This window comes from Pithys albifrons, chromosome 1, assembly GCF_047495875.1.
Source record: "Pithys albifrons albifrons isolate INPA30051 chromosome 1, PitAlb_v1, whole genome shotgun sequence".
Taxonomy (NCBI): Eukaryota; Metazoa; Chordata; class Aves; order Passeriformes; family Thamnophilidae; genus Pithys; species Pithys albifrons.
The window spans coordinates 86,073,304-86,086,954 of NC_092458.1; the positions used below are offsets into that span (position 1 = coordinate 86,073,304).

Here is a 13,651-nt window from a genome sequence, read left to right on the forward strand (position 1 = left end):
GGTCAGATCTCCTGAGTGAGGCGGCAAAGACTGGTGTGGGATATGACAGACCTTGTTATTCTTCAAATCACTGGCAGTAGAACCAAGGGACATTTAATAAGACTGATAGGAAGTAACCTTAAAAGAGATAAGAAAGACCTTTTTCTTCTAATAGCAGATAAAATCTTTAGCTCTGTCTGCTGCTGTGCTTTGCATTTGAAAGAAAAACCTAGTAAAAATGTGAACTCTTTCAAACCAGTTCTAAACTGAGAAGGTAAAAGGATAAAGGGGAAGTGGAAGGATGAACGGACTTCTCATGGGCTTAACATGGGATAGTGTCAGAGTCAATCTTTGTGGAAGAGGCGAATCAGCATCTCGGAAGATTAGTGCACAGTGTGCATGAATCATTGTGGTTTTTTAAGAAAAAAGAATAATTCACATTTCAGCTACATAAACAGGCAGAAATTAAACCCTTGCGAGTCTGTTGATCCTGTACTCTCATCTGAACTTAATGAACTCATGTTACCTTCCATCTCCTTTGCCTCCATCTGTTTGTTCTACAGCATTATTGGAAAGAGAAAGATCATATTATCAAACATTACTGAACTACACAATAATGCATTAAGTAAAGCTACATGGGATGATCCCAGGGAGTAGAGATTTTAATCAAAACTTATTGCATTTTTCACATAACAATGGTATACCCTCATGGCTTTGTTTTTTTTCCCCTACTTACATGTGGGGAATATTTTCCAGCTAATGTATTGAATTATTTTGCCTGCTGCTAGTTAGTTACATTACTTATTATTGTGTTACACTTTTGATGATAACAAGATATTATTTTCCCTTTCCGTTTAATTTTATCAGAGTTAAGAATGGTAAGCCATGAATGAAATGCTTGGGGAGTATTCAGCCTGCAGAAATGGCATGTGCTTATGTGCCAGACCAACTAAAAAGATTTCTACATCCAGCAGTGCCTCCTGGATGTAGTCTTAATGATGCTGCCATATCCTTTGCTTCCAAGCACATAGGAGGAAACAAATAACTAAATCTGCAGCTTAAGAATATGGGACTAAAGTTATTCTTCCTGTCACACAGAAGCAAAGAAAGTCTTTATGATTCCCATGGAAACACAGGCTGCTGTGCAGTGTGCTCTGCCTGTGCAAGGTTACAGGGTTTTTCAGTACATAGTCTATCTAGCTCATGTCAAAGTGACATTATACTGCATATAATACACTAGATACATGATCTTAGCATCTCTGTCTCACCTTTCTTAGTAATTGGTATTTCTTTATCAATTTGTGTAATATTATTCCATTGAAAAGTGCTAATTTCTTATGAAGCATTTTCATATTTATAAGAAAATAAAATTTAAGATCCAAATGTGACCCATCGTTGCACTATAAGGGGAGTAAGGCAGCAAAAAGGGCTTCTGAATTTTCTGGCACTCTCTGTTTGAAGTGTTGCAGTGAGGCCCTTGTCTGAGTTGCTTTTCTCACCTAGTCAGAGTTTTAAAAAGTCTCAGTGACAGCCATCATTTTCATTAAATTTGAGTAGCTTGACATTGGTTTACTGCTGCTGTAAATCCTGAGAAAATGTCTCCCCTCAAATTTTTCACCTGTGACTGAAAATGCAAGCTGGCAGTGTCAAGTACTCCGCTATATGAAAGGGTGAAGGAAAGACTTCTGGTTTTACTCACTCTTCTTAGCTTAGGTAAATTTTTGGAAGTTTCTTTCCAATTTACTTTGCTTTAACTGAGAAGAGAACCAGGCCTTCACTAAGTGAAAACATAGAAAATGTAGAGCATTGGGTGAAAAATAAATAGATACTCTGATTACAAAATTAATGTTGGGGTTTTTTTCCTACTATATATTCTTTGACTTGCTCTTACTGATGTAAATGCCGTTGGAGATTATGTACTTTATTTGTAACAGATGCATTATGCAAATTGCTCCAGGAACAGCCATGGCAGAAAGAATAGGGAGGGGTTATGCAGTAATGTCATATAAAGACTCTATTAATCTCTCTTAAAAATCTTTCTAGGATATCCCCTGAGTTTGACACAAAGTGATTTTTGCTTTTCAGTTTCTGGATTAGTGAAAATATAATATAGTAAAATAAACAAAGCAGATGTCTTGTTCCCTGTCAAAGTTAAGTTTTTTCTGCCCAAGTTAAAGCATCTGTTCAATGTAATCCTTCATGTATCAAACTGCAGTGATATTGATTGCAAAATTCTGTTGGGAAAAAAGTGAACTTTGTAGACCCTTCTTTGTTCCTACAATCACATACACTTGTGCAGAGCATATTTATTTTTATTCCTTGTCTGGGCTTTTCAAATTTATTTCAGCAAAGCTGTTAGAGAGGAAGTAAGGCATCTTTGAGGAGGGTCTTCCAAGATTCTGTTCTAGCTAACATATTTTAGACATTACAGAAGTACCTCATTCAGTGCTCTTGAATGGGGAATAATGCAGTTCCAGAATAGAGAAAACAAAAAAAGTTAAGTGAAATTAATTTCAACTGGCTAGCTTAGGCTCTGATATTCTTGATATTGTCGGTTCCTTATACCTAAGATTTAGTAGTCACCATTATAACTGCATAACAAACAGCTGCTTTTTATGGAAACATCAGATGTGTAAGTAGCTTTATCTGAGTTTTTGAGCTGTTGAAGCTTTCTTTCTATGAGAAAAAAAATCTGTGAATTTTGCTGCACAAAAATTCCTATTTTCTTGACACGAGAACATTCTTTGGAGTCTTGTGTTAAGGCACGAATTTTGAGCTTAGTTCATAATGTGAGCCATGACTTGAACTAATGCTACAAAGACCCAGTCATTATACTTTTATCTCTTATTAGGAAAATTGCTGCTTATGATGAAGAAATTCAACACCTCTATGAGGAAATGGAACAGCAAATGAAAAAGGAGAAAGAGCAGTTTCTGTTGAAAGTAAGTGTGTCTCTGTTACTGTGGACATGGATTATGCTGCCCCTTTCAGTAGTTTTATACTCATTCTGGGTGTGAAATTAAAGCCTACAAAATATGTTTCACAACAGAAAAAGAAAAACATCTTTTACCTCACAGCTACTTTTGTAGTGATCCAGTGTCTGCAGCTTCAAACTCAGTGACTTGTTGGATGAGAGGAACATTGAGTCCTGTGCTCAATGGCTGGCATACAGCAGCAATTGGCATTCTTTTGGAATGTTAAACTACAGACATTTTCTTATTGGTTCAAGTTCTGGTCACAATTAGAAAAAGTGCTCTTTGGGATTGTTCAGAGCAGCACCAATCCTGTTGACTTCTACAGTCTCTGTGTTTTAGGAGAGGATAAATTCTCACTGAAGTGTAACAAAAGCTGAATCAAGTGATGGTAATTTCTGAAACCACCATAGCTATTTGCAAAATAAACACAGGTCCGATTCTTTTGTCATTGTCATGGTGCCTCCAGAACACCTGAAAATGAATTCCCTTTTCTTCGTAAGTCTTCTTTAAATGTCCTCTACTGCATTTGTAGTATTTTCTTTGGAGTTTTCTTGTAAAACAAGGAAACTAACAAGAGCTTTTAGTACGCTTCAAGAAAGAATCACTTTAGAATCATGTAGGTGGGAAGACACCTATGAAACTCCTTATTCAGACTAGATCAGGTTGCTCAGGGACTTGTGCAATTGAGTTTTGGATTTTGAAATACTCGAGGTTCCACAGCTGTTCTGAGTGTCCTGGGACAATCAGTTATGAGCTACTGACTCATGCCTTTTTGTTGTCTTGGCATCAGCCGTATAAATGAAAGCAATAGAGGGCTTCAGCAATAAAATACACAAAAAGTTGCCATAGTAGTGGTTATTGTCTCCATTCTTGATCAAATATAATATCTAAAACTTCCTTCCCCCCCACCCCCCCAAATATATGAAGTATTTTTTGTTTCCTGACCAAAAAAAAAAAAAGTGCCTTTATCAGCCAAAGACCCATTCTATTTACTTGCCTCACAGTCAGGAACCTGACTCAAATTTTCAAGTTTTTTCCATTCCTAGCTGACACCAGTTTTTACTGGTGGATGAGATGAACCCTTTATATAAAGTTTGTGTATCAGCTGAAGGATAAAAAGTATTTGCAACTTTACCTGACAGCAGTTTTGTGAAAAAAGTAGTTTATATGCTCTCAATAGCCCACAACTGAAGTGGTATTGAAAAATCTAAAACAACAAAGACTTTTCTGTAAGCAGTGGTTGTTAGATCTCCTAATTAGTTGTATATTTGAGGTAAAGCCATTTCTTTTAGGCTTTTTCATTAAAGCTTCCCACTCAAGCTATTTACAGTTTAGTCAGCATTCACACTAAGGTTGCCAGACGCTCAAAAAGTATTGTTTCTTGGCACGACTAATTTGGGATCTGAGGGAATCTGACTGTTAATTTCTTTCTCTTATGCAAAGTCTTACAAAGACTTTACAGCCTGGAGAGATACATTGATACCATATAAAGGGGAAATTATTATAGCTTGAATGAAGTGTAGCTCTTGAAGAATACATTTAAAGAAATTGGTAAGATGCAAATAAGTACAAATTGTAGCTAGTTACAATACTTAGTACCCTGCTGACTGAAGGTTATACAAAAGGGGCAGTTAGTCTGTCTTTCTCACTTGGATATATATTCTTCCACAGCAGAAGGCAATTATCATGCATTTGATTACCTCATTACGTGTACTGCTGAAGGGGAAATGCATGTAAAAGTCACTGCTGTCTTGAGGGAATTTTTATTTTTGTTTAGAAGTGTTTTCCTGGGGACCCTGGGGAGTAGAAGCCTGTTGTGGAGGAATAGGATAGATCCTCAGCTGATACAAACTGCGGGAATCTGATTTTACTCAGGGGAGATCTGACTATTTTTCTCAGTTAAGGAGTGTCTGAAGGAGTAATTCCATATACGACTGTGAGTTCCCAGTGATTGCAGGATTTCTAGATAATGGACAAGTTGATACAATTGCAAAGTAAAAGGCAGAGCTTGAAGCCCCAATCACTTGTTTATACCAGTGGAACATCTGTGACAAATTGCTGTTAGTGATGGATTTTACACATGGCTGGTACTGTTTCTTTTCACCTTCAACATAAGCTACTGTAGTCTAAGTCAGTATTTCCCATGTCAAACCTGATACCTTGTATTTGAGTTACAGTATGACTCCGTAAGACTCCATAATAATTTAAATTTGCCCAGGTTGTTTCCATTGGTACATTCTCATAATTTCTCTGTGTCAGCAGTTGCCTAGTTCAGGAAAACAAATGTGCAGGAATCTGTTCGCTCTTTTGCTGATTTTTTCCCTCAACTTGTTTAGTTCTCAGAAAGAGCTCCCTGCTGCAATCAACGAACATGAATGCTAGTGTATAGGAGCATGAGGGCATGTCTGGCTGGAAATGAGGGAATACATTCTGGCTTCATTGACTTAGATTGGCTAAGCTCCTAAGGCTCATGCCTAAGGTAGAAGACTTCTGCCTCCACTTTATAGACTCAATGCCTACTCATGTACAATCAGCACATTCCATAGCAACTCCAGTCTTTCAAGTTGCTGGGCTGCACTGGTTTACAGAAGCTCAGAGTATGGATTCATGAGTGATACCATCCTTGAACTGAGTTCTACCCATACCTCATTTTCACTGTGGAAGTCTTGTCGCTTATTTTCATGCCCAATTCCTTATTTCTCCTCCTGCTGATGAAATTATGCTGTTCTGTTAATTCATTTCCTCTTTAAATTTTGCAGGACACAGAGAGGTTTCAGTCCTACAGTCAAGAGCTGGAGTGCAAGCTGCTGTCAAAAGAACAAGAATTGGAACAATTGGTTCAAAAACAGAAAGGGGTACTAACTGATATCCTTCAGAGTTTAAAAATAGACAATTCTTATTTGTTCATGTGATTTTATTTAGGTACTATTTTAGGTCCCAAAACTGCAAGTTGATGTGGTGTGGTTCTGCAAACTGTCACCCTCTGTTGCTTTTGTGTCATGTGCTTAGGAAAAATGTTACCTTCTATTTCTAGAGTAATTTTCCTTTCAGATGATATAATGAAAACAAATACTTTGGCTATTCTACCCAGGTAGAAGGTTAATTTTAGGAAAATGTAGCAGGATTCACTGCCTTCAGTGTGTTAGGAACTGGCTTAATACCCAGACAGCTCAAAAGCAGAGAGTAATGATTTGGCTCTTCCAGTGTACACCTTTGCTTCAAGCTTGTACCAATCACTCATTTACTTGTTTTGGATGGTTCAGCATCATGAACTTGAAATGCTCCCTCCTGAACAACCTGCTTCTGATATATCTCTGTGATAACAGTTTTTATAGCAGTGCACAGTTCTTTTGCACGGTAACAGCTTGTCAAATTCCTATATTAAAACCTGATGTGTTTTACTTCTTAAAGTGCGTGGCCTGCTTGGGGAAGCAGAGCATTTCTGAATGTGTGAACTTGCTGTAAAGTGTCTTCGAGGTCATTGTGGGAAAGACTAGCAATAGGGAAAGGCAGGAGCACTGAAATTTCAAGGGCTGAAATGGAATGCTGTAAACCCAATTCCCTCTGTAGAATATGATTATAAAGTATATGTAAATATTTTTCCTGGAAGCAGTGTTTGGGAGTGCCAGTTTTGGGAAGCAGGAGAGGGGAAGGGAAGGAAGAGAAGATGTTTGAGGATGGTTTCTCAGTTGTGTGCAGTGTTTAGATCCTCTTGGAGGAATAAATCCAGGTACTGCTGAAGCTGAGGGGAATTGTAGTATTCTACTTGAGTAAGGGGAGAGACAAACCTCTAGCTTACTATAACTATGCAAGTGTCACAAGTGTCATACTATAACTATATACTGTCACAAGTCAAATGAAGCACGTGATTGGTAAAAGCCAACATGGATTCACCAAAGGGAAACCATGCTTGAGAAACCTGTTTGCCTTCTATGACCAAGTAACCTGCCCAACTGATGTGGGGTGATCAGTGGACACTGTCTACCCGGATTTCCTCAGGGCTTTTGATAAGGTTTCCCTCAGCCTCTTCCTGGACAAACTGATGTGTTATGGTCTTGGCAAGTGTTCCAGGTGGTGGGTGAGGAACTGGCTGATAGGAGGCATTAAGAAGGTGGTGGTAAATAGCTCCTTTTCACACTGGCAACCTGGTACCAGCGGGGTCCACCAGTGATGGATACTGGGCCCAAGGCTGCTTAATATCTTCTGGATGAAGTCATCAATTGTGCCCTGACAGTTTTCTGATAATACCAAACCAAGAGGGGAAGGAGACACTATGAAAGAAAGAGCCACCCTTCAGGAAGACCTGGATAAGCTGCAGAAGTGGACTAACAAAAATCTTTCAAAAGTTCAACAAACACAAGTCTAAGATCTTGCACATGGGAAAAAAAAATCCAGGAGTGCAGCAGGGGCTGAGGTCTACATGGCTGGAGAGCAGCTCTGTGGAAAGGAACCTAGAGTTCTTGGCGGACAGCAAGCTCAGTATGAGTGAACAGTGTGCTGCAAAGAAGGGCAATCAGGATGCTAGGCAGGCTGGAGAGGTTCCAGAGAGAGGTCACAATGTTGCAAGGGACTGGGAAGCCTGACATATGGGGAAGAGCTGAGAGAACTGAGTTTGTTTAACCTTGAGCAAAGAAGGCTTGGAGGAGACCAAGTTCCAGTATTTAAAATGGTGCTACAAAAATAATGGCAAGTCCCTTTTTACAAGGAGTCACACGGAAAAGATGGGTGATGGTCCCTGGGAGACTCTGATTGGACACAAGAAGATATTTTTTGCAATGAGAACCATCAACCTTTGGAATAAACTCCTCAGGGAAGTGGTGATTCCCCAGTGTTGGGCCCCGTTAAATTCAGCCGGGCGAGGTGTTAGGCCATCTTGTCTAGACTGTGCTTTTGCCAAGAAAGGTTGGAACAGACGGTTCTTGAGGTCCCCTTCCAGCCTGGTATTCTATGATTCTGAAATTTAGCTGTTGAGGATATAGGACTGAACTAACATTGATAACAACTGCCTGATGTTAATTACCCTTGTTCAGTACAATTGTGAATCAGAATAAATGTGATCTTCTGCAGGCTGTTTACCACATTGCAGCACTATAGTGGAATAATCTATGCTTGAAAGAGATCTTTGGGGGCACACAGATCAGGCTTTTCTAGTTTGAAGCTAGCTGAAAAATATGTAAGAACTTACTGTAATTTTTAATGATTATATTTTAATATTTTCCTTTGTTTGTTTGATTTTGCTTTAAAGCTATGTTTAAAACTTAGTTATCAACCAGAAATTCTGTAAAACTCCTTTCTTGTGTTTTTTCTGAAGTAAGTTTTTTTCTAAATTTGGCATAAAACCCACAGAGGATATTCAAAGTCTTACCCTCAATTTTAAGTCTGGAATAATCCAGCAATACAGGCAAAAGTATCAGGAAATGTATTGTTGTATATATTGCCACTGTTTACTATTGCCTATCTCAGAGAACATGAAACAATGTCTGTGCTATTTTTATTAGTATTATTTTTTTATCTGATTTTGTTTTCCTTTTCTATTCATCATCATCATCATCATGGCTAGGCTTCGCGAACGAAGATTTGAGAAGGGCACTACCCACGCTTGCTGCAAGCGTGCTGGTGGCTAAAAAGGCTGATATGGGATAGGCAGGTCCGGTCACAAAAGGCACAGTGGAACGTCTCCCTAAGCGGTATTGGCAAGGAAGGGTTCTTTCTGCGTTGTCTTTTCTCCTCAAGACTGACTCTCCGTGCATTCTCAAAGGAAGCAGCAGCGTCGTGAATGGTGTGTCTCCATGAATCCCGATTGGAGGCCAGAGTGGACCATTGGTGGCAGTCAATATGGCCAAGGCTGAGGTGTTTTTTCAGGGAGTCCTTGTATCTCTTCTTCGGGGCTCCTCTCTTGCAGCAGCTGGTGGTGAGTTCACCATAGAGTACAATCTTCGGAAGGCGGTGATCCTCCATCTTGGAGACGTGCCCTGCCCAGCGCAGCTGCGTTCTCATCAGCATGGCCTCGATACTGCTGACCCCTGCCTGTTCAAGAACAGACACATTGGTCACGTAATCAGACCAGTGGATGTTTAGGATTGAACGGAGGCAGCGCTGATGGAAGCATTCGAGAAGCCGCAGGTGGTGGCAATAGATGGCCCATGATTCAGACCCATATAAAAGAGTAGACAGTACAATGGCTCTGTAGACACTAATCTTTGTACTTTTCTTCAGGTGTTTATTGGATCAGACTCTTTTATGGAGTTTTCCGAAGGCTTTGTATGCCTTTGCCAGCCTATTGTCTATCTCTTTGTCAATCTTACTGTCTGAGGAAATGATACTTCCCAGATAGGTGAACTGCTGGACTGACTTAAGCTCTGAATTGCCTATGGTGATGTGAGGATGATGGAAGACTTCTTGAGGTGCAGGTTGGTAGAGAACTTCCGTCTTCTTCAAGCTGATTTCCAGCCCAAAAAGCTCAGCAGCCTCTGCAAAGCAGGATGTTAAGCGCTGCAGAGCTGCTTCTGTGTGAGCAACGAGGGCGGCATCATCAGCAAAAAGCAGTTCACGGATGAGGTGATTCAGGGTCTTGGTGTGGGCCTTCAGTCGCCTTAGGTTGAATGGGCTTCCATCGGTACGATATCGGATGTAGATGCCGTTTTCTTCATCGAGGTCTGCTGTGGCTCTTTGGAGCATCATGCTGAAGAATATTGTGAATAGAGTTGGGGCAAGAACGCAACCTTGTTTCACACCATTGGTTATTGGAAAGGGCTCAGAGAGTGCATCACCATATCTGATTTGTCCACGCTGATCCTCATGTAGCAGGATGATAATTTTGAGGAACTTGGGGGGACATCCTAAACATTCCAAGATCTGCCACAGGCCTTTTCTGCTCACAGTGTTGAAAGCTTTGGTGAGGTCAACGAAGGGTACATAGAAACATTTGTTCTGTTCCCTACACTTCTCTTGCAGTTGTCTGAGAACAAACACCATGTCTGTGGTGCTCCTATTGGCTCTGAAACTACACTGGCTTTCAGGTAGAAGATCTTCTGCAATCGTGGGTACTAATCTGTTCAGCAGTATTCTTGCAAGGATTTTAGCAGCAATGGAGAGCAAAGTAATACCTCAGTAATTTGAGCAGTCTGATTTTTCTCCTTTCTTCTTGTACAGGGTGATAATGACTGTGTCACGGAGATCTGGTGGTAGTTCCCCTTGTTCCCAGCAACGCACAACAAGCTCGTGGAATTTAGCATGGAGTGCTTGACCTCCATGCTTCCAGATTTCAGATGGAATTTCATCAACCCCAGCTGCCTTGCCAGTTTTCACCTGTTGTATGGCCTTGAGTATCTCTCCCATAGTAGGGGCTGCATCCAATTCATTTTTCACAGGTTGTTGCGTAATGTGCTGAATTGCTGAGCCTTGGACTACACGGTTGGCACTGAAGAGAGTCTGAAAGTGCTCAGACCATCAGTTCAGGATGGAGGTTTTATCTGTTAGAAGCAGTTGACCATCTGCACTGAGTAGGGGGCTTTGAACCTGGTGTGGGTCCATACACTGCTTTCAGGGCCTCATAGAATCCTCTTTGGTACCCAGATCTGCACACAGTTGTGTCTTTTCTCCTAGGTTTAGCCACCATTTGTTCTGGATGTCTCAAAGTTTCTGTTGGAGCTTACTGCATGCAAGACGAAAGGCGGCTTTTTTATATGGCAAGATGGCTGAGCAAGGTGTGCTTGGTGAGCAGTTCTCTTCTTCTTCAACAATTCCTGGATCTGTTGATTGTTTTCATCAAACGGGTCTTTGTTTTTCTTGGAGGAGAACCCTAGGGACTCTTCAGAGGACTGCAGGATGCAAGTTTTGATATGTTGCCAAAGCGCTTCAGGAGAGGGATCTATGGGATTATCTTTAAGTCTAGTTTGAAGGTTTCCCTGGAAGCTGTCTCTCACTGTGGCTGTTTGAAGATTGCTGACTTGGAGCCTCCTCCTTGGAATGCCACCTCTCTTAGGTTTGGGCTTGAAGTGGAGGTTAAGTTTGCAGCGCACAAGGCGGTGGTCTGTTTGACATTCTGCACTCAGCATCACTTGAGTATGACGGACATCACTGACATTTCTCTGTTGTACTAAGATATAGTCAATGAGGTGCCAGTGCTTGGATCGAGGATGCATCCAGGTTGTCTTCAGGCTGTCTTTCTGTTGAAAGATAGTGTTGGTGATGGTGAGCTGCCGTTCTGCACAAAACTCTAGCGGGAGGCGTCCGTTGTCGTTGCAGTTTCCAACGCCATGCTTGCCCAGGACTCCTTTCCAGGCTTCAGAATTCTTACCTACTCTGGCATTGAAGTCACTAAGGATTATGATCTTATCATCTGCAGGAACATTTTGGGTGAGGCGGCGCAGGTCTGTGTAGAATTTGTCTTTTTCCGCTGGGTCAGCTTGCAGAGTTGGGGCATATACACTAAAAGGAACAACATATTGCTTGTTGTGTAGAGGGAGGCGTAAGGACATAATGCGATCGGAATGACCTGTCGGCAGATTTTCAAGTTTGGAGGCAATGGAGTTTTTAATCATGAAGCCAACTCCTGAAAGGTGTCTTTCGGTTTTGGGTTTGCCTGACCAGTAGAGTGTGTAGCCAGCACCATGTTCTTTAAGGCTGCCTTCCTCATGAAGACGAACTTCACTGAGAGCAGCAATGTCAATGTGGAGCCGTGACAGTTCGTGGGCAATTAGAGCAGAACGATGCTCAGGACATCCACTATCCCCAGTATCAAGCATGGTTCTGATGTTCCAACATGCGAGTGTTAGTTTGAGCACACCTTTGCAGGCAGGTGTATGCCTTTGAAATCTCTTTGTTTTTGTTTGACTGCATGGAAGATGCTGGTTGGCCACGGTTATCCAACCGGGTGTGGAGATGAGCTTTGTTTAGGCCACCTTTGCTAGGCCCCTCTCCGTGTGGAGCAAGCAGTGCTGTCCCTAGAAAAGGCTGCTTGGTCATTCAGGATGCTGCCGCAAGAGACTGTCATCTCCGGGGTCAAGTCTTGAATGACCAATATCCTGAACTGCCTGCATGCAGGGTTGGGTCTGCGGCTTCCAGCTGCTTCCTATCACCTGCCGTTTTCGACCCTCACCTGTCGCTACAGGGCTTTGCAATGTGGGTGAACCCTTTGAGCCTGTGCAATGGATTTTTTAGGTGAGGCACAGCGTGCGCAGAAGTGGCCCCACCCTTTACTCCTAAGGTTCATCTGCCACGGCCTAGTGAGCTTGGACGGTGACAGCAAATACCTCTGGACGTAGGTTTGGTTAGAGTATCCTTCTCTTAGATGGATGGCCTTACAGGGCTAAAGAGCTCCATCTGCCCGGGTTTGGGGTTGGAGTTGTCCTTCTCCTAGGATGGTTGACAGATGGCTAGCGAGCCCATCCTGCCCGTGGACACACTTTGTCTGACCCTTCAGCTGAGACCTGTCTGGCATGGGAGACTCTGCTGGCAGCACAAACCACCTCCAGCATAGCTCTCAACCTCATGAGGGCACACAAGCTTCTCCCCCGCGACAAGGGGTTGTCCCCGGAGAAGCCTTTTCTATTCACTACGTTGCTTATTACTATTACTGTGATTTAATTTTATTTGTAATTTCTATTATTTTGAATTTCCCCTCTCCCTTAAGAATTTGCATGAATCAAAAAAGGGTGCTTTTGAAGGACAGGATCTTTATGCTACATAAAAATTTAACTATGCCATTTTATTTTTATGGAAGGGACCCTGTTTTAGGTGACTGGAACTCACTGTTTCTAATGATGTGATGAGCAAAATAATTTTATTCAGATGATTGATGGCAATTGAAGCTTTTGTCATTCAGACAGTTGATTGGCCCATTGTTAATCTGATATGCAATATTTGGTGGGGTTTTTTTTGTTTTGTTTTGTTTTTTTCTGGAATAGCAACATAGCCTTATTATTTGAATGCTTTGCTCAGTGTAGTTAGAGGCAGTATTTTCTACATATATTTTTCTAATGATCTTCTCTGAAAGTGACTCTCATCTTTACTCAGATCAGTTTTTAGAGTACTATATCCCCACTTATTTTCTGGTATTACTTTTCATTCACGTAGATATCCATGTGTGCTGTCTAATGTTTGCCTTACCCAGAAATTGCCATCACTTTTCCCTCCTCCTCTTGCATGGAAATATACTTTGATAATTAAATCTGTTAATGTAGACAGTATTAGTATCTTGATTGAAGGAAAATTTCCATGTTTGATTGTATGACAGAATCTCTTGGGATTATTAAAAATGCTTTCTTTCCAAACTTCATTAATGTCTTTTTCTTTTCTTTTTCTTACTATTTTTTTTTTACTTCAGTAGTATGTAATTATTCCTGTGTTTGAAGTTACTATCAAAAATGTGAAAGGGATCTTCCAAACCAGATGACTTCAGTGTTGTTTCTGGTTACATAGCCAGAGGGATTCTCCTTATGAGGGTCTTCTGCCTGGCAGGACTGGAAGATGGGCCTGATTCCATGTTGACTGGCCAAGTGTCCTTTGTCTAGTCCTTTTTACTGGCTGCCATGATCTTGGATTGTCGGCATGCTCTGTATTACTTAGGTAATACACAAGGTATTCTCATCCCTCAAGAGATGTGTGAAGGAATGTCTCAGAAGGAGGCACTGGAGACAGGATGTCCAGCATAACATCTAGGGCATGGTATCTTGTATGAGGGGAGGAAAGTAGGT

At 41.3% G+C, this 13,651-nt stretch overlaps 1 protein-coding gene across 1 annotated transcript in view; it reads left to right on the plus strand.

The window, feature by feature from the left end:
* Positions 1–13,651, plus strand: part of CRACR2A (calcium release activated channel regulator 2A) — a 63,529-nt gene that overhangs the window by 23,760 nt on the left and 26,118 nt on the right. The window contains exons 6-7 of the mRNA XM_071557951.1: positions 2,831–2,921; positions 5,714–5,809. Coding sequence (XP_071414052.1) covers positions 2,831–2,921; positions 5,714–5,809 — 187 coding nt within the window. The remainder of the gene's footprint in view (positions 1–2,830; positions 2,922–5,713; positions 5,810–13,651) is intronic.